This window comes from Sus scrofa, chromosome 9 (assembly GCF_054392235.1).
Source record: "Sus scrofa isolate SSC_HxYL_T2T_F1_AM1 chromosome 9, Sscrofa_HxYL_maternal_Yorkshire_Landrace_v2.0, whole genome shotgun sequence".
NCBI classification, from domain to species: Eukaryota; Metazoa; Chordata; class Mammalia; order Artiodactyla; family Suidae; genus Sus; species Sus scrofa.
The window spans coordinates 5,666,165-5,686,138 of NC_139391.1; the positions used below are offsets into that span (position 1 = coordinate 5,666,165).

General features: G+C 41.7%; 2 protein-coding genes across 2 annotated transcripts; both read left to right on the forward strand.

The window, feature by feature from the left end:
- Positions 1-741: 741 nt before the first annotated feature.
- LOC110255385 (olfactory receptor 52K1-like) lies at positions 742-1,686 on the forward strand. Its single transcript, XM_084978227.1, has one exon. It carries the CDS (start codon positions 742-744, stop codon positions 1,684-1,686), a length of 945 nt encoding a protein of 314 aa, XP_084834353.1.
- Positions 1,687-17,813: 16,127 nt separating this feature from the next.
- On the forward strand, positions 17,814-18,835 carry LOC100516453 (olfactory receptor 52K1). Its single transcript, XM_084978228.1, has one exon. It carries the CDS (start codon positions 17,891-17,893, stop codon positions 18,833-18,835), a length of 945 nt encoding a protein of 314 aa, XP_084834354.1. The 5' UTR covers positions 17,814-17,890.
- The last annotated feature ends 1,139 nt before the right edge of the window (positions 18,836-19,974 follow it).

The following is a 19,974-nucleotide window of genomic DNA, read 5'->3' on the forward strand; positions in this document are numbered from 1 at the left end:
GGTGCTGAGAGCACCTGGAAGATACAGGCCAGAACAGTTCTCTCCAATGCACTTTCTGCAAGGATGGAAATTTTCTAATTCTGCAAAGCACAATTTGGTCGCCACTAGTCACATGAGGTTATTGAACACTTAGAAGTGTTATGTATGATCAGGGTATTGATTTATTTAATTTTAATGAACAGAAATAGCAGCATGTGGCCAGTGGCAACCATATCTGATTGCAAAGCTTTAGAGAAAATGAACACTGTATAATTAATTGAGGCACTAAAAATTGAAGTTTATTTGATGAATATGGGCACCCTAGCCAGAGATTAAGACAGGATATTTATTTATGTGATTGGTGTTTTTTTTTGGGGGGGGGCAGGTAGTATGGTAAGAATGTATTTTCTAAAGCAATTAACTTAAACATACTTCAGTTCTTTTATCCGTGAACAATCCTGTCATCATTAAGAATACAGAAAACATTACTTTCTCTCCATTCCTTTATGAAAGCTGTTTCATATTCATATTTAATATTCTATTCAAAAAACCCAAAGTTCTTTGTGGGCAGGAAGCCTGAATTATGCTTCTTCATGTCTCTAAGAAGCCCTAACTCATTTTATTTAAAGACTGGGGCCATAAACAAGAATTGATACACCAAGGTGGGATGTTACAACTTGATCTTTCTGATCCCCTATGCACTAAATACTCTCCCAAGGTGAAGGAGCCTAAGAAAATCAGCAAGAAGGATTTCCAGGAGCCATGTCAGCTTCCAATAGCACCTCAAGCCATCCAGCTGCCTTCCTGTTGGTAGGAATTCCGGGTTTGGAGCACCTGCATGTCTGGATCTCCATTCCCTTCTGCTTCGCCTATACTCTGGCCCTGCTGGGAAACTGCACCCTTCTCTTCATTATCCTGGTTAATACAGCCCTTCACGAGCCCATGTACCTCTTCCTGGCCATGCTGGCAGCCATTGATCTGGTCCTGTCTTCCACCACAGTGCCCAAAATGCTGGCCATATTCTGGTTCAGGGATCGAGCGATCAACTTCTATACGTGTCTGGTCCAGATGTTCTTTCTCCACTCCTTCTCGATCATGGAGTCGGCACTGCTGCTGGCCATGGCCTTTGACCGCTATGTGGCCATCTGCAGGCCACTGCACTACACCACAGTCCTCACTGGGCCCCTTATCACCAAGATTGGCTTGGCCGCTGTGACACGGGCTGTGACACTGATGACCCCGCTCCCCTTTCTGCTCAGACGCTTCCACTACTGCCGAGGCCCAGTGATTGCCCACTGCTACTGTGAGCACATGGCCGTGGTCAGGCTGGCCTGTGGGGACACTCACTTCAACAATATCTATGGCATTGCAGTGGCCATGTTTATTGCAGTGTTGGACCTGTTCTTTGTTATCCTGTCTTACATTTTCATCCTTCGAGCAGTTCTGCAGCTCACCTCTCAGGAGGCTCGCTACAAGGCCTTTGGGACATGTGTGTCCCACATAGGTGCCATTTTAGCCTTCTACACACCTGCGGTCATCTCCTCGGTCATGCACCGTGTGGCTCGCCGGGCTGCCCCTCACGTCCACATACTCTTTGCCAATTTCTATCTGCTCTTCCCACCCATGGTCAACCCCATCATCTATGGTGTCAGGACCAAGCAGATTCGTGAACAAGTCTTAGGACTATTCCTAAGAAAGGATGTGTAAATGGACAGCGAGGGGCAGGTGGGATAGAGGGGACAGGTTGGATGCTGGAGGGGGGTGGGGATCTAATAGGATGCAGAGGGCAGCCAGGGTCTCCTTGTTTAGGTCCTTCCTGGTAAAATGAAAAAAGTAAATGGTATCCCAAAATGATCAAGAGTCTCCAGGGCGATTAGGACTCAAGGGTCTGAGTCTTTGGACTCAAACTGCTGAACTTGCTATCTCCTCACAGAGTCCTCACTGATATCATGGGCTTGACACTGTCTTAACCAACTCTCTTCTCGGTGACATCACCTAAAAACGAAAGTGCTTCCAAATTCATTTACTTACAAAAAGGATCAGAGTCAGTTTCTATCCTGGGTCACTGGGGATTTTACTTATCTACTCAAGACCATCTGATGTGGGAATCCTTCTTAGTCACTCTGACAGGTGGTGTCCAACCTCTGACTATGCACTTGCTATTGTGGAGAGCTGGTGGCCTTCCAGGGTGGAAGGTTCTAAGCTCTAGGGGTGCTGCTGTAATAGTTACCAGAAATACAGAAGTGGACTTAGAACTGGGAAATGAGTAGAGATACATATGAGAAAACATCTGTGTTGCCTTGAAGATATTGTTGTTAGAGATAAGGCCATTAAAGGCAATTCTGGCTGGAGCTCAGAAAGAAGAGAACTGTACAGAGGATTTCTTCTTGGAGAACACATATCATCGTGAACAGAACATTGGTAGAACATGCATAATTAAAGGTACTTCAGGTGCAGTCTCAGACAGAAAGGTGGATCCTATTATTGGAAACTAGATGAAAGGTGATCCTTGTTATAAAGTGGCAAATAACTTGGCCAAATTCAGTTTTAAAGTGTTGTGGAATATAGAACTTGAAAGGTGATCAACTTGGATGTTTAAGTGAGGAAATTTCTAAACAAAGTCTTGAAGGCATGGCCTGGTTTCACCTTACTTCTTACAGTAAAATAAGAGAGAAGAGAGATAAATTGAAGAAAGATTGGTTAAGGTAAAAGGAACCAGAACTTGAAGTTTTGCAAAATTCTTGACCTGTCTATATCACACACACAAAAAAATAGAAAGTGTATTGAGGAGAAAATAACGAGGGTATGTATGCCTGCGACCATTTTCTTAAAGGGGCTAGGTTTGGGACTTACTGATCCAAATGGCCAATTCAGAAGAAATCAGGAATAGAGATAGAGTTATGCAGCAAAGATCTGTGGAGGGAACTCTTGTGGAGCCTAACAACATGCCACTAAAAAACCAACAGGTCAATGAAGACATCAAAGAGGAAATCAGTAAGTATATTGAGACCAATGAAAATAAAAACACAACTTTCTCATGAGATACAACAAAAGAAGTACTAAGATGGAATTCTCTAGTGATATGGGCCTGATGAAGAAATAAGAAAATTTTAAACAAACAGCCTAACCTACCGTGTGACAGAATTAGAATAAGAACAAGCAAATCCCAATATCAGAAGGAAAGAAATAAGATCAGAGAGGAAATAAGTAAAAATAGACACCAAAAATCAACAGAAAATAGCTATGAAACCAAGAGATAGATTTTTGAAAAAATAACATTTATAAGACTTTAGCCTTGTTCATTAAGAAAACAGAATACCCAAATAAACAAAATAAGAAATTAAAGATAAATTACAACCAATATCACAGAAATACAATCATAAGAATACTATGAACATTATATCCAAAAAAATTGGACAACTTAAAAGAAATGGATGCATTGCTAGACGCATACCATCTTTTAAGACTGAATCAGAAAAAGTATATAATCTTAACAAACCAATTATTAGTACTGAAATTAAATCAGTAATCAAAAATCCCCAAAAACAAAACTCCAGGACAGATGCCTTTACAGGGGAATTCTGCCAAACATGAAGAGCTGTTAATACCTATCCTTCTCAAACTATTCCAAAAAACTGACGAGAAGGGAATACCCCCATGTTCATTATATGAGCCAAACCACAAAAAGACACCAAAAAAAAAAAAAAAAAGAAAAAGAAAAGAAAATTACAGGGTAATATTTCTGATGAATATATATGCAAATGTCCTTAACAAAATTTTAGCAAGTCAAATTCAACAATATATAAAAAGCATCATACACCTTATCAAGTGGAACTTATTCCAGGGATGCAAAAATGGTTCAGTAGCCATAAAATCAATGTGATATACCACATTAACAAAACATATAAATACATGATCATCTCAATAGGTTCAGGAAAAGCATGTAACAAAATTGAACATCCATTCACGATAAAAGCTCCCAACAAAGCAAGTATAGAAGGAACACATTTCAACAAAATAAAGGCAATTTATGCAAGCCCACAGCCAGCATCATATTCAATGGTGAAAACCTGAAAAGTTCTCCTCTCAAATCAGGAGGACAAGGATCCCCACTCTTAGCATTTTTATTTAACATAATATTGGAAGCAATCGGACAAGAAGTAAAAGGCATCCAAATTGGAAGAAACATAAAATTATCACTATTAGCAAATGACATGATACTATATACAGAAAACCCAAAAGTCTCTACCAAAAAAACTATTAGAATAAATGAATTCAGTAAAGTTGTACAATACAAGATAAAATACAGAAATCTGTTGCCTGTCTATACATTACTGTCAGAAACAGAAATCAAGAAAACAGTCCCACCTACAATTGCATTAAATAGTATAAAATACCTAGGAAAAAACTTCACCAAGGAGGTTGAAAGACCTATCCTCTGAAAACTATAAGACACTATAAGATGAAGGAAACTGAAGATGGCATATATAAATGGAACGATATCCCATTTTCATGGATTGGAAAAATATTGTTAAAATGACCATACTACCTAAAGCAATCTACAGATTTAATGCAATCTCTGTCAAAATACTAATCATATTTTTCACAGAACTAGAACAAAAGATCCTAAAATTTGTATGGAACAAACTAAAGATCTCAAATTGCCAAAGCAATCTTGAGTGAAAGGAACAAAGTGGAAAAGCATTAATCTCCCTGACCTCAGACTATACTACAAAGATATAGTGATCAAAACACTACAGTACTCACACAAAAACAGACACATAGATCAGTGGAACAGAATAGAGAGCACAAAAGTAAACCCATTAACACACGATAAATTAATTTATTACAAGGGTGGCAAAAATATACAATGGGGAAAAGTAGTCCCTTTAATAAATGGGGCTGGGAAAACTGGATAGTTACATATAAACGAATGAAATTAGAACATTTTTTCATACCACATACAAAAATAAACTCAAAATGGATTAAAGACTTAAATGTAAGACCCTAAAACTCCTAGAAGAAACCATAGGAAATACACTTAACATAAGTCTTAGCAATATTTTTTGATCTGTCTTCTTAGGCAAGTGAAACCAAAGTAAAAATAAACAAATAAGACCTAATTAAACTTAAAAGCTTTTGCACAGTGAAGGAAACCATCAACAAAACAAAGACAACCTACTGAATAAGTAAAAATATTTGTAAGTGGATAATGTCTAAATTATATAAAGAGCTCATACAACTCAATATCAAAAAAAGCTAACAATCCAATTTAAAAACAGGCAGATGATCTGAATAGACATTTTTTCAAAGACATAGACATGGAAAATACGCCCATAAAAAGATGATCAACATCATTAATTATCAGGAAAATTCAGATCAGAACCACCATGAGATAGCACCTCACAACTGTCAGAATGGCTGTCACCAGAAGGACAACAAATAACAAGTGTTCATGAGTATGTGGAAGGAATGTAGATTGGGAGAGCCACTATGGGAAAAAGTAAGGAGATTCCTCAAAAAAATTAAAAGTAGAACTACCACATGACCCAGCAATTAATTTCACTTCTGGGTATACATATGAAGAAAATGTAAACACTAATTCAAAAAAAATGTACCCTAGTGTTCACAGCAACATTATTTACAACAGCCAAGATATGGAAGCAATCTAAATAGCCATCAACAGATAAATGGATAAAGAAGATGTGATGTGTTATATTCTTTGATATATATCATAGAAACATCTTTTTTGATCCACCTCCTAGAATACTGACAATAAAAACAAAAATAAACCAATGGGACCTAATTAAATTCAAAAGCTTTTGCACAGCAAAGGAAACCATTTTTAAAAATGAAAAGACAGGAGGAGTTCCTGTCATGGCTCAGTGGCAACAAACTCAGCTAGTATCCATGAGGATGCAGGTTCGATCCCTGGCCTTGCTCAGTGGATTAAAGATCCAGTGTTGCCATGAGTTGTGGTGTAGGTTGCAGACATGGATCCTGCATTGCTGTGGCTGTGCTGTAGGCCAGCAGCTAGAGGTATGATTTGACCCCTACCTTGGAAACTTCCATATGCTTTGGATATAGCCCTAAAAAGACCAAAAACAAAAAAAATGGAAAGACAACCCACAGAATGAGAGAAAATCTTTGCAAATGAAGCAACAGACAAGGGCCTAATCTCCAAAATAAACAAACAGCTCATACAACTCAACAACAACAACAAAAAACCAACCCAATCAAAAATGGGCAGAAGATATAGACATTTCTCCAAAGAAGACAGATGAGCAAAATGCACATGAAAAGATGCTCAACATTGCTAATTACTAGAGAAATACAAATAAAAACTACAATAAGGTACCACCTCACACTGGTCAGAATGCCTGTCATTAACAAATCGACAAATAACAAATGCTGGGAGAGGGTGTAGAGAAAAGGGAACCCTTCTGCACTGTTGCTGGGAATGTAAATTGGTACAACCACTACAGAAAACAGTATGGAGGTACCTCAGAAAACTAAATATACAACTACCATATGACCCAGCAATTCCACTCCTAGGTGTATACCCAGACAAATTTTTATTCAAAAAGATACATGAAAAGATACATCAAAAAGATCCTATGTTCATAGCAGCACTATTCACAATAGCCAAGACAAAACAACCTAAATGTCCATTGACAGATGAATGGACAAAGAAAATGTGGTACATATATGCAATGGAATAGTACTCAGTCATAAAAAAGGATAAAATAATGCTATTTGCAGCAACATGGATGCAACTAGAGATTCTCATACTGAGTGAAGTACGTCAGAAAGAGAAAGACAAATGCCATATGATATCACCTACATGTGGAATCTAACATATGGCACAAAGACAATTCTATCTACAAATCAGAAGCAGATCACAGACAGGGAGAGCAGACTTGTGATTGCCAGCAGGAGTGGGGAGGAAGTGGGATGGAGGGGGAGTTTGGGGTTGGTCGATGCATGCTATTATTTTGGAATGGATAGTCAATAGGTCCTACTGCACAGCACAGGGAACTACATCTAATCTCTTGGGGTAGAATATGACAGAAGATGGTATGAGTAAAAGAATGTATATATATGTATGACTGGGTCACTATGCTATACAGCAGACATTGACACAACACTTGTAAATCAACTATACTCTAATAAAAAATAAGAGGAAATTTGGACCTAGACACACACAGGGGAAAACCCTGTGAAGGCACAGGAAGAAGAATGCCCTGTGAAAGTGAAGGAGAAAAGCCTCAGGAGAAACCAAACCTGCCAGACCTTAACTTTGACTTCCAGCCTCCAGAATTGGGAAAAATAATTGTTTCTATTTAAGTCACCCAGTCTATGGTACTTTATCATGACAGCCTAGAAAAACCAGCATCCCATTATACAACATCTTCCACAAATGCATTTGTGTGCTTTTAGCCAGTGGTCCCTTTGTTTCTTCAGACATTACGGTTTGTGAATTATATATATATATCTATTCATCTACCTCTACATTTTTCTTTCTCTATCTTTTGTCTTTGACAGAGAATCTCCAAGCTCATGTCAGAGCATGAAAGATGAGAGGTTGTTAAAGAGGAAAGGATATAGCAAGAATTCAGACACCTACTTAATTCTATCTTTGCTCTCATAATTTCCTCTCACAGGAAAAAAAAAAATCCCCAGGGAAGTAAGTTTCTACCTTTAGTTCCTATATGGTCAAAATTTCTTTCTTGGTCTTTTTGAGCATAGAAAGATGGAACAGGTGGAAAGCCTTAAAATGACGGCAAACACTAACAACATGCCTTAAAGGAAGCTATTTCCAAAACAAGTTGCTGATTTGACAGGCCACTTATCCTCTTGGGGACTTACAGAAGGACTCTTACTAACTTGTATGTCAGATCCATCCCCAATAAAGAAAGAATGGCTTTGTTTCTAGTACAAGCCTGACATTAGAAGGCTCCCATAGCCAGGTAATACCTCTAACATCAAAACAACCATCATTAGTCACAAACACGAAAAGGAAAATTACCTTCTGTATTTGCTCATCTGAGTTTGGCACATAAACAAAGCATGAACAAGAAATATGAGCAGCCAATAGGCTCACAAAATTTTACTGTCACAAGGAATATGAGAACAGGAAAAAGAAGTCTGGTGTAGTAGTCTGGGCCTGGTGACAATATTTGCCATCACCTGACTAGGACTTCCCAGCATCCTAACGAGGCTGGAGAGCTGGATCTCACTGAGGAAGTGGCAGGAACAGAGCTCGAGTGTAGGACCTAGTTCTGCTCAGCAACCCCACAGCTCCTTCCTTCCTGCTACTCAAAAGTCTTACTGTCTTTGAATCTCTTCTCTCTCTCTCTCATACTATATCTAATCTTTTAAGATATCCCACTGGTACATTTTACAAATATATACAAAATCTGATGATGTCCTGCCTCAGGCATTGTTAGTACCTTGCTTTTGAGACAATGTAATGTCATCTCTGAATAACTATAGTACCTCTCTCTACTTCTACATTTACCTCCTTCCTCTGTTCTTACAAAAAGCAGAGGCAATCTTTTAAAAACATATGTCAAATCATGCCAATTCTTCCCTCAACACTCTGGCTTTTATTCTTTGAAGTTTGCAAAACTTTGCAAAGTCTTTACCTTATCTAAAGTTTCTGTGTGATTGCAAAACTCAGCTAGCCGGAGACCAAAAAAAAAAAAAAAAAAAAAAAAAAACAGAAAAGAAACAAATCAGCAGCCCCTAAAAAGTACAAGAGTGGGTGTGAAAGACATTAACATTCATTAAATTCATAGAACCAAAAATAACACTCACTCTTCTTCACTTTATAAAAAGAGAAGACAGAATAAAGCTGAATAATAGTTTTAAATGGGTGAAAGAGAATGGCTCATCTAGAATTCTATTCCCAGTGCAAAATATCTTTAGAGCCTGAAAATGATGGATAGAGTTTTATAAACTTTTTTTTAAGGGCTGCACCTGCAACATATGGAAGTTCCCGGGCTAGGGATCAAATCAGAGCTGCAGATGTAGGCCTGCACCACAGCCACAGCCACACAGAATCCAAGCTGTGTCTGTGACCTACACCACAGCTCATGGCAATGCAGGATCCTTAACCCAATGAGAGAGGCCAGGGATCGAATCCACAACCTCGTGGAGACTAGTGGGGTTCGTAACCCTCTGAGCCTCAACAGGAACTTCTATAAACAGTTATTGATGGAGTGAGTCACTAGCAGGCTTTCACTAAAAGCAAAACTAAAAGTTCTTCACATGGAATAAAAATAAATTAGAAACACAGAACTGCACAGGGAATAAAGAATACAGAAGAGTTAAATATGTGAATAAATGTAAATGAATATTGATCCACAAAACAAAAGGCAGGAAAAGGCAAATGGAGGTGTGAGTTCGAATATCTCATCTAGTCTGGCTGTTATCTCCAGCAAAGTCATCTGACTCATGGTTACTCCCCACCCGTGTCCTGTTCACCCCATTCCCCATGACCAGGCTTGAATCACCTCAGAATGGAGTCTGGGGGGAAAATGAAGTCTTACCTACTGGTGATACAAAATGAGGTATTCCTTTATCTGGTTCATGCCTGGATGTTCTGACTATAAACCAGAGTCACTCTGCTGAGCCTGTACCACCTCAGACTCCCCGGCCACGGCCTCGATCTCGGTTTCCCCTGAGCACGCTATTTCCACCTTAAGTGTTAAGCTCTGTTCCCTCATGAGCTTCCTCTCAACACAAGGCTGACTTTTCTGTCTCCTTTGCTTTGCCCTGACACCAAGGTTTGGACCAGCTGTGCCTAGTTAATTTAGGCTCCAATTTCAATGGTGTTACATACGAAATTCACCTCATCACAACATCTCAGGTTGTCCAGCACATCTTTGGAGCTAGGGGTTGAGGGCTGTGGAGGGGTTGGGGGGGTGGTCACCGAATCAGCGACCCCCAAAGGCTAACAATACAGAATGATAAAGTCAGGACAGGGATACCTCTGTAGGAAGGGAGTGGGTGCGACTGAGGTACACGGCTCTGAACCTACTTTTATAAAGTATGATGGGAAATTATATTCTGTGATAATCTAAGGGGGAAAAGAATCTGGAAGAGAATGGATATGCGTACATGTATAACTGAACCACTTTGTGGTAGAGCAGAAATTATCACAGCCTTTAAATCAACTATACTGCAATAAACCTTTAAAACATGGGGGGAAAGGAATTCCCATCGTGGCACAGCGGAAACAGATCTGACGGGTATCATGAGGTTGTGGGTTCAATCCCTGGCCTCACTCAGTGTGGCCATGAGCTGTGGTGTAGGTTGCAGATGTGGCTCAGATCCTGCATTGCTGTGGTGTAGGCTGGCAGCTGTAGCTCCAATTTGACCCTTAGCCTGGGAATTTTCATATGCCATGGGTGGGTCCCCAAAAAGACAAAAAAAAAAAAAAAAGCAGGGGGAGTATTATGGGCAATTAGGGCAGGTAAAGTCCATGGGAGACCCTGCTAAAAACCAGCTTCCTTCTTAGGGCTTTGCAAATTCAGAGATATTAAAGCCAACTGAGGGTAGAAAGATCAACCTTTATTATTTATAGATGATTGGTAATTATCGATAGGTAATCAAAATAGTGGTTTCTCAATTATATACTTGGATCTCCCTTAATCCTATGAATCAGGAAAAATTGAGACTATTACATCCATTTTAGATAGAAGAAACAGAGAAAGATTGGAGAAGTTCCATTCCAAAGTTACAAGCTGGACATCAGTGTCTCACTCAGGCCAATTGGTAACCTGTACGCAAAATAAATACCAAAGAGATGATCTTGGCATGGCCTCCCCTTCCAGATCCTCTCGGCTATTCTAAGGGGACTCCCTTTCGCAGAGGACACTGGAAGCCTAGGGCAGGGCTAAGAGGAGGCACATGGAAGACCAAGATGCAAGCAGGCTGCACCTAAGTGCTCACAGCCTCCTGAGAGCAAGGAATGACCCTCGGGAGGCCTGACTTGGCAACACTAAACATGGACAGATAGGAGCTCTAGGCACCCTAGGGGTGGAGCCCTGGGTCAGGGGACCCCTCCCCTCCAATGTCAACCCTCAGAGGTGAAATTATGAACTTTCAATCAGCCCCTGAGGGCCCTCCTTAAGTGCTGCAGTTTCTGCTTCCACACACTTTGGGGAGAAGATCAGAGCTGTGTCGGTGTAAAGCCAGCTGCTCCTTTCCCAGCTCCCCCCTTCTCACCCTCCTCCCCCTGGGACTGTATGAAGCTAATGAGCAGGGCCAAGAATTCTACTTCAGACCCAGGGCTGTGCGCAGAGCTGGAACTGGGGAAACAGGAAAGAGGTGACGCAGGTGTGGTGAACGGGAGAGGGTGTCCATCACGCCCACACCCCGTCCCACTTAGGAGGCTTCTGCATTTGTCAGGAGAGGGAAAGTGAGCCCCGAACTGGGTGGATACAGGGAAAGGTAGGAGACGCGTTTCTTCCAGGTTCTCATTCCACAAGCCACCCCCTTACTGGACCTTAGGGGAGTGGCTATCTTCTCGTCTGTGGACCTTCATCTTTAAAATCCATCATTCTTCTTAAGACAGAGACAGAGGCCGCTAAAGATCCACAGGTATGAACTGATTACTTGGTGCGTGTTGACCCATTTCAGTACTTTTAGGATAACAAAAAGACAGGTTCTACGGTCTGGTGTGGACATTTTGGCTTTTGAAAAAGAGTATAGCCAGGACAAAACCTCAACAGCAATTGGGTCCTGGGTCCTGGATATGAGGGCCTGTTTCCATTCGCTCTCTTCCTCTGAGTTTCTGATTCTGGGATGGGTCTATTTTTTGATGAGATTCAACAGAAAGAAGTTTCAGGCACTGTTGGAACCCCGTGTTAAGGGGAAGAAATTGGATCGAACATGTACATTTTTCTGTTGTGTGAGAAAGAGCTGACGGTCATAGGGTGGTCCGTTATGGTCAGAGAGTACACAGAACAAGCCAGGAAGGAGTTCCTGTCGTGGTGCAGTGGAAATGAATCCAACTATGAAACCTTGAGGCTGTGGGTTGGATCCCTTGCCTTGCTCAGTGGGTCAGGGATCTGGTGCTTCTGTGAGCTATGGTGTAGGTCGCAGACTCAGCTTGGATCTGGCATTGCTGTGGCTCTGGTGTAGGCCAGCAGCTACAGCTCCAATTAGACCCCTAGCCTGGGAACCTCCATATGCCATGAGTGTGGCCCTAGAAAAGACCAAAAAAAAAAAAAAAAGAACAAGCCAGGAAAATGCAAAGACTCTGAGATAGAGTTAGATATGTTTGGTTTTGTGGAAAATGCGTATTTACTAAGGGGGTAAAGTTGCAGCAGAAATGAGGATGATTAACGGTCATTTACAGAGGGCTTGTTACATACCTAGAACTGTTTTTGGCCCTGAAGATATGGTAGCAGAAAACAAAGTTCCTGCTGTCATAATTTTGTTTCCTATAAAGCTAAGTACTCGTTCCAACAAAAATATGGACAAATATTAGTAAGACATGCAAAAATACTTTCCAGTGAGAGGAGGAAGTTATTCTGATGCATACAACCAAGCCTGGTGGAGGTTCCTTGGAATGTCTATCATGGATGAATGTTAAATTAGACTAGAAGCAACTATTCTAGGATTGGATCAGATAGAGAAAGCTTCTGAACAAAATGAGAAGGCATATTTTCCATTAGTCTGGTTGTCCATGCTTCATCCGGTGAAAGAGTCAATACTTCATGTTTAAGCCAGACACTGGGGTCATAGAAATGAATTAAAGCACAGACCCTTCACTCCAACTTTCTCAGCTTTGCAATATCCTGGTTGTTTGTGTAAGGATAGAATTGGAAAAACAAACAAACAAACAGAAATATCTGAAGTTTCGGGGACTCTTTTGTTCCAGTAGTAAATGAGAGATGGCGGTGGTTTGAATGGAGTAGAGTAATTAAATTGGAGTAGCCAACGTGGTGATTTATCGTGGAGGTTGACCCAGTTGGACCTGACAATACGATGCAGGAGGTAAAGGGTAGAGCAAAGGCTGGCAATTTTAGGTTGAAAAGATGACCAGAGAAGATGTTACATACCGAGAAATGGATGCACACGGGGGAGATGTCAGGGTTTCTGTCTCTAGCACGATAGGTTGAGCTATCTGTGAGACTGCTGAGTGGGGATGTCGAGAAGAGAACTGGACATACCAGTCTGTGCCTTAGAGGGGAGGTAAGACATGGAAATTTATGTGTGAAGTTAGGGTCTAAGAACAAAATCCATGGGAAACAACCAGAACACCTAGAAAGAGGGGGCGCTGTTCAAGGACTTTTCAGAAGCAGTATTCTCCTTCCTCTCCTGTATTTTACGCTTTCCCTTTGCTACTGGTTAATTCTCCTCCACTTAACATGCATGTTCTCTTCCTTCTTAAAAACAAATGAACACCGCACACTCATCCACACACACTCGCCTGCACATTCGAGCCATCTTCCCTTTATGCCACTTTCCTCTGCAGCCGGTGCCCCTTTTACTGTTGGTCTTTGCTGCAAACCTCCTCAAAAGAGTGAGCCATGTGAACCGATTTCAATTTTTATTTTTTCCCAGCTATCTCAGTCAAATCAGGCTTTGCCTCCCTCTATTCTAGCAAAATTTTTCTGACCAAGGTGTCTTGATGACCTCCAGTTCTAAACACAAGGGCAGTTCTCCATCGTGGAATTATCTGACTCATCAGAAGCATTTAGCATGGTGAGAAGTCCCTTCTCCTTAACAGCCTACATTCAACAGCCGATCAAGACAGCACATCATCTTTGGAATTTTCTCTGCAGTAGGTTGCCCATCCTCAGTCTCCTGGAACAGTCTTCCGACTGTTCCTCCACTCACCCCAATTCATACTTTAACCCAGTTCTTAATGTCGGATTCAGTTCTTGGCTCTCTTCTCTTTATGAAGACCCAACACCTTGGGTGATCTCAGCTTCATAGCTATTAAAATTTTCTATGTCCAGGGATCCCAAGTTTATATCATCAGCCGAAGTCCGTCTCAAACTCCAGACTTGTGTGTCCAAACGTTCATTTGGGTTTCTAAAGGACTTCTTAAATAAAATGTACCCCAAATTATGGATCACCCTCTCCATATCCTCCCCCATCTTGGTCGAGAGCAACTTCTTTTTTCAGGTGCTCCAGCGAAATGTCGTGGGGTCATCTTTGAATTCCTCTTCCTCTCATGACCCACATTTAGTCTGTCAAAAAACCCCATGGCTCTTTTCTCAAATGGATCCCAACTATGATTGCCTACAACCACATGGGCTGCCGCCTTGGTTCTTAGCCAACATTCTCCTCCCCTGATTACAGTCAGTCCTCAGAGTCGTTCCTTCTGCTCTTACCCTTTCATGCTCTTTTCATCACAGAAGCCACAAAAACCTTCAAAAATACATTTTTCAAATGTATCACTTCTCAAAAAAAGTATCCGTGAGAGAAATACAGAGCACTTGCAAAGTTCTACAAATGCCTGCAAGGCCCTTGTGATCTGGCTGCACACATATGACCTCTACAAATCTCTCACTCATTCGCATCCTGCAGCTGCCTCGGCCTCCAGCTGATCCTGGAAAGATAGGCACGTTCTGTCTTAGGGCGTCTGTCCTGACTGTCCCCTGTGCTTAGTGTTCTTCACACAGGGGTAATTCCCTGTATTCTCCACATTTTATGCCTGTCTCACTTCCTCTCAACCACCATTCTGTCTAGCCCATCACTGTGGCAACCACCTGAGTGCAGGAAGAGCCTGACTGCAGCTTCCTGAGCTGCATCCAGCCCCTGGGTTGCATGGGGCCTGAGGCTGCTCAGCTCTCCAGGAGCCTGTGTGACCTGGAAGGGTAAAGAAATTAACACACTTTGGGTCAACCCTTGACCTGGTGGTGGGATGGAAACCAGTGGATAAATAGATCCCTCTTTTGCGTCTTTAGTAAGTAATTCTGAGTGCCCTCTGCATGGTTCTTCTTGTGGGACTGGACACAGTTAATGACAGCATTATCCTGCTCAGATCTGTACCTCCCTATATGCTTCTCTGCTTTACTTTTTCATCCCTCTCTAGCTTCCTTTTATTTTCCCACATAAACCACCTACATGGAACCCCAGGTTCTGCCTTTTAAAGAAGCCAGAAGCCAAGCCAATTTATTTCCTCCCTTCAGTCTTTGCATAAATTCCCTTCCGAGTCTTCATTTAAAATTGCTCTCAACTTTAGGATTTACTATGCTTATCACCATGGGGTTTTTCTTCACAATAATAACACCTTCAATCATACTGTGTAATTCAACTATTACATTATTTTATTATCATTCTTAAACCTGTAGATTTGTTCTATTAAGGTATCAGTCTGTTTTTTATTTGTTTGCTTATTTGTTTTAAGGGCCACACCTGCAGCATATGGAAGTGCCCAGGCTAGGGGTCAAATTGGAGCTGCAGTTGCTGGCCTACGCCACAGCCACAGCAATGCCAGATCCAAGCCACATCTGCAACCTATGCCACAGCTCATGGCAATGCAGGATCTTTAACCCACTGAACAGGCCAGGGATTGAACGTGCATCCTCACAGAAACTAGTCAGATTTGTAACCTGCTGAGCCACAATGGAAACTCCAAGGTACCAGTCTGTTTGTTTATTGGATTTATCCTTAACCTATTCAGCAAAAATATTTTTTCTAGAAACTTACAAATATGCACAGAATGTTTTGTGAATGTAAAATTGAACACAGCTCAATACTGAGCCCTGAAGAAATTCAATACTTAGAGATAAGGCAGTAACAGGAGACTGACATGAGAAGCTAAGAAGGTAGGAACGGGTAGCATCACGGTACCCAAGAGAAAAGAGGGTTTTAAAAAGGAGAGAGATGTCAATTCAGATGGAAGTTGCTGAGAGCTGAGTTGCATCAAAGCAGGTAAGTTAGAACGGCACCATCACCATGGAGTCATTGGCAGTCTAGAGCAACAGATTCAAGGAAGTAATGGGCATGGAATCCAGATTGGAACGTTTCATTCCTGAAGCCTAGTTGAAACAGTTGAGATTGAATGTAAGCATTTCTAGAGGTTTTCTGTGAAAAGAAGCAGCAGAGATGAGAGGTAACAGGAGGAGGAAAATACACAATCGTGGGAAGGAGAATGTTAATCAACATAATTTTTTAAAGAAAACTGCAGTTCTATGGAGGAGGAGAGGCATAAATGGCAAATAAGGCTCTGCAAAAACTACAGTGGCGTTCCCGCTCTGGCACAATGGGATCAGCAGCATCTCTGCAGTGCTGGGACGCAGGTTCAATTCCTGGCCTGGCACCCTGGGTTAAGGATCCGTCATGGCCACAGCTGTGGCATAGGTGGTGACTACAGCTCAGATCTGAACCCTGGCCTAGAAACTCCACATGCTGCAGAGTGGCCAAAAAAAAAAAAAAAATCATACAAAAAGATTTTATACATAATCCTACAGCCTTCACGTAAAGATAGAGCATTGTGGTTCCCCATTTAGAGAGAAGGAAATGGGCTGAGAGATGAGTGATTTGGGCGAAGTCGTGCAGCTAGATAAGGGACAGTCATGATCTGATTATTGGGAAAATTTTTTTTAAAAAAAAGACCTTCAGATTCTGAAATTTTTCCATACCACAGGGAAAGAAATCAGCTTGCTTTCAATTTGGACATGTTGAACTTGTAATGCATATAAGGTATTTTAATGGAAGCAATAAAGCCTAGTTATTTAGGACCCTGGAATTGGCAAAAGCTAGAACTCAAACCCAGTGGCCTAACAATAATGTCACTAGCTTAGAGACTTTAAGTTTCCAAAAACTTAATTTTCTTATATTGAAGAGAGAGTTCTTTCAGTACTTTGTTCAGTGATATATGTTTTAAATACATTATTTCATCAATGCTCATTAAAAAAAAACACCACATTATCTGGACCTATAAAAGAGAAGGGTGGCTGCAGAAAAACTTCCAAGGCTTAAGGATTCGAAAGAAAAAAGAAAGAGGGAAAGATGAAATATTATTAAGACTAAAGGGCTTTTTTAATGGAAGCCAGATATCAGTCTTGCTGAGAATGACCCTTCTCCTGTGAAGAAAAAGATGCTGGGCAGCAGGTGGAGGGAAAGACTCATGCATCTGGAGGTTAATGTGAATCGGGATGATGGAGAACCAGAAGAGCTGGCTCTTTATTTTTTTCAGGAAACTGGAGGCAGGGCAGTACTTACAGAGATTTGTGGATGTGGAAGGAACACAGGCGACATACCCGCCTGATAGAATCTCTGCTGCGACAGTGGAAATATTCTCTACCCGCATGATCCAATATGGTAGCCATGAGATCACACGTGCTATTGAGCACTTTACGCGTGTTTCGTGTGACTGAAATACTGAGGTTTTGGCTTTAACACATTTTAATAGCCACGTGTGGCTAGCGGCAACCAGATCAGAAGCAGCGGTGCTAGAGAAAATATACGAACTGTGTGATTAATAGCAACAGTGGAAATTGCATGCTTCATCTGCCTTTTCAGGCTCCCAAGCCTGAGGTTTCTGAACAGAAAATTGGCTTTTGCGATTGGGAGTTTAGCCTGATGATCATATAGAAAGACATCAGTTTCTATTCTAAGGAAATTGAATTGGTTTGAACATATTTTCACTTTCTTTCAAGGCATTCCTGACATCACCATGGACACAGAAAACACTGCCCTTTCTCCATTCCTTTATGAAGCTGTCTTGTGAGATTCATTTTAATGATGATTAATGTTCTATCTACTAAATGAGATTCAAAGTTCCTCGAGGGTAGAAAAATATGGGTTATGCTTTTCCATGTCTATGACTAACTGATTTTGTTTAAGGTCCAGCAATGGGAACAAAAGCTAATCCTCCCAAGAAGTTATATGTGGGAGAAGGGACCCTGTAAAATGTCCAGAAGAATTTCCAGGAGCCATGTCCGTCACCAATAGCACCTCAAGCCATCCAGCTGCCTTCCTGTTGGTAGGAATTCCGGGTTTGGAGCACCTGCATATCTGGATCTCCATTCCCTTCTGCTTCGCCTATACTCTGGCCCTGCTGGGAAACTGCACCCTTCTCTTCATTATCCGAGCAGATACAGCCCTCCATGAGCCCATGTACCTCTTCTTGGCCATGCTGGCAGCCATTGATCTGGTCCTGTCTTCTACAACGCTTCCCAAAATGCTGGCTATTTTTTGGTTCAGAGATCAGGAGATTAACTTCTATGCCTGCCTGGTCCAGATGTTCTTTCTCCACTCCTTCTCGATCATGGAGTCGGCACTGCTGCTGGCCATGGCCTTTGACCGCTATGTGGCCATCTGCAGGCCACTGCACTACACCACAGTCCTCACTGGGCCCCTTATCACCAAGATTGGCTTGGCCGCTGTGACACGGGCTGTGACACTGATGACCCCGCTCCCCTTTCTGCTCAGACGCTTCCACTACTGCCGAGGCCCAGTGATTGCCCACTGCTACTGTGAGCACATGGCCGTGGTCAGGCTGGCCTGTGGGGACACTCGCTTCAACAACATCTATGGCATTGCAGTGGCCATGTTTATAGTGGTGTTGGACCTGCTCTTTGTTATCCTGTCATATATCTTCATCCTTCGAGCAGTTCTGCAGCTTACCTCTCAGGAGGCTCGCTACAAGGCCTTTGGGACATGTGTGTCCCACATAGGTGCTATCTTATCTACCTACACACCTGTGGTCATCTCCTCAGTCATGCACCGTGTGGCTCGCCGGGCTGCCCCTCATGTCCACATACTCCTTGCCATCTTCTATCTTCTTTTCCCACCCATGGTCAACCCCATCATCTATGGTGTCAAGACAAAGCAGATTCGTGGTCATGTGCTCAGTCTATTCCAGAGAAAAGATGTGTAGATGCACACTTTTTTCCCTTAACCACTATTACAGAGACCATCAGTTCAATGGATGCTCAATTGAGGTGGAGAGGAAAAAAATCACAACAGGAAAATTGCAGAGCTTGGCAATTCCTCAGTATGACAAGGTCCCATTTCTCATAGATCCACCAGCAAATCAAACCAGGTGTGTCCCTAGAGTCTGATAACAGAGGACTGACCTTCCTATTCTTATACTCATCACGTGATTAAGGAAGTCAAAGAACCCGCCAAAGTGTTGCTGTAGGTGAAAGACAGAAGAAATACTGGCTAAGATTGACACAAGAAGATGAGGTTCTGGTGAATTCATCACCAGATTGAGGAAGTGAAGTTTTGTAACCCTAAGGTCAACACCACATTTAGTGCTGAAATTGCCTCCAAATCCTTTCTGATAAGTGACCTCCAGCCTCTGGCACTCTCTTAGCCTACTGCCAAACTCACTGTTATTCTGGAGTTGAACAGCTCCGCCTCTAATGTGACTCATATTTTCCATTAAGTCATTTCCTTTCTGACTCATACCAACAGCCAATTCCTTTACTGAACACTTAGCAAAGGAGTTTTCTGACATCCACTTATATAAAGTCATGTCACCATGAAACTGACTTTTCACACGAGTATGCCTTTTGTCTCCCCCAAAACTTATTATTTATTGAATACACGAGTAGAAGAGCTGAATACCTTTGGGCTGTGGAATGTGGAAACGGTAATCAGCACCTTTCCATCCTGAACAGTAATCAACACCCTTGTCATCAGAAGCTTGAGACCTCTGAAGCTAAAGAAGAAAACAGCTACAATATGTAATTGTGGTAAAAGGAATTAGTGTACAGATATTTATCCTCCTGTCCCTCTACCATGGGGGATTCTCTTCACTCCAGGAATGCTAATCTTGCCATGTGACTTGCTTTGGCCAGTGGAATTTGAGTGGTCTTAAAATGTGCCACAGTGATCAGTCATGTTAAAATGTGCTGTGTTGCTTGGCTCGGTTGCTCTCACTTTTCTCTTCTGCTTACAAGATTAAGCACATCTCAAGTCAGTTTTTCCTTCAGCCTAGAACAATGATGAAGACACATAGAGTACATGTGAATCTAACTCACGGCCTCAAGTATAGCTGGATCCCAGTGT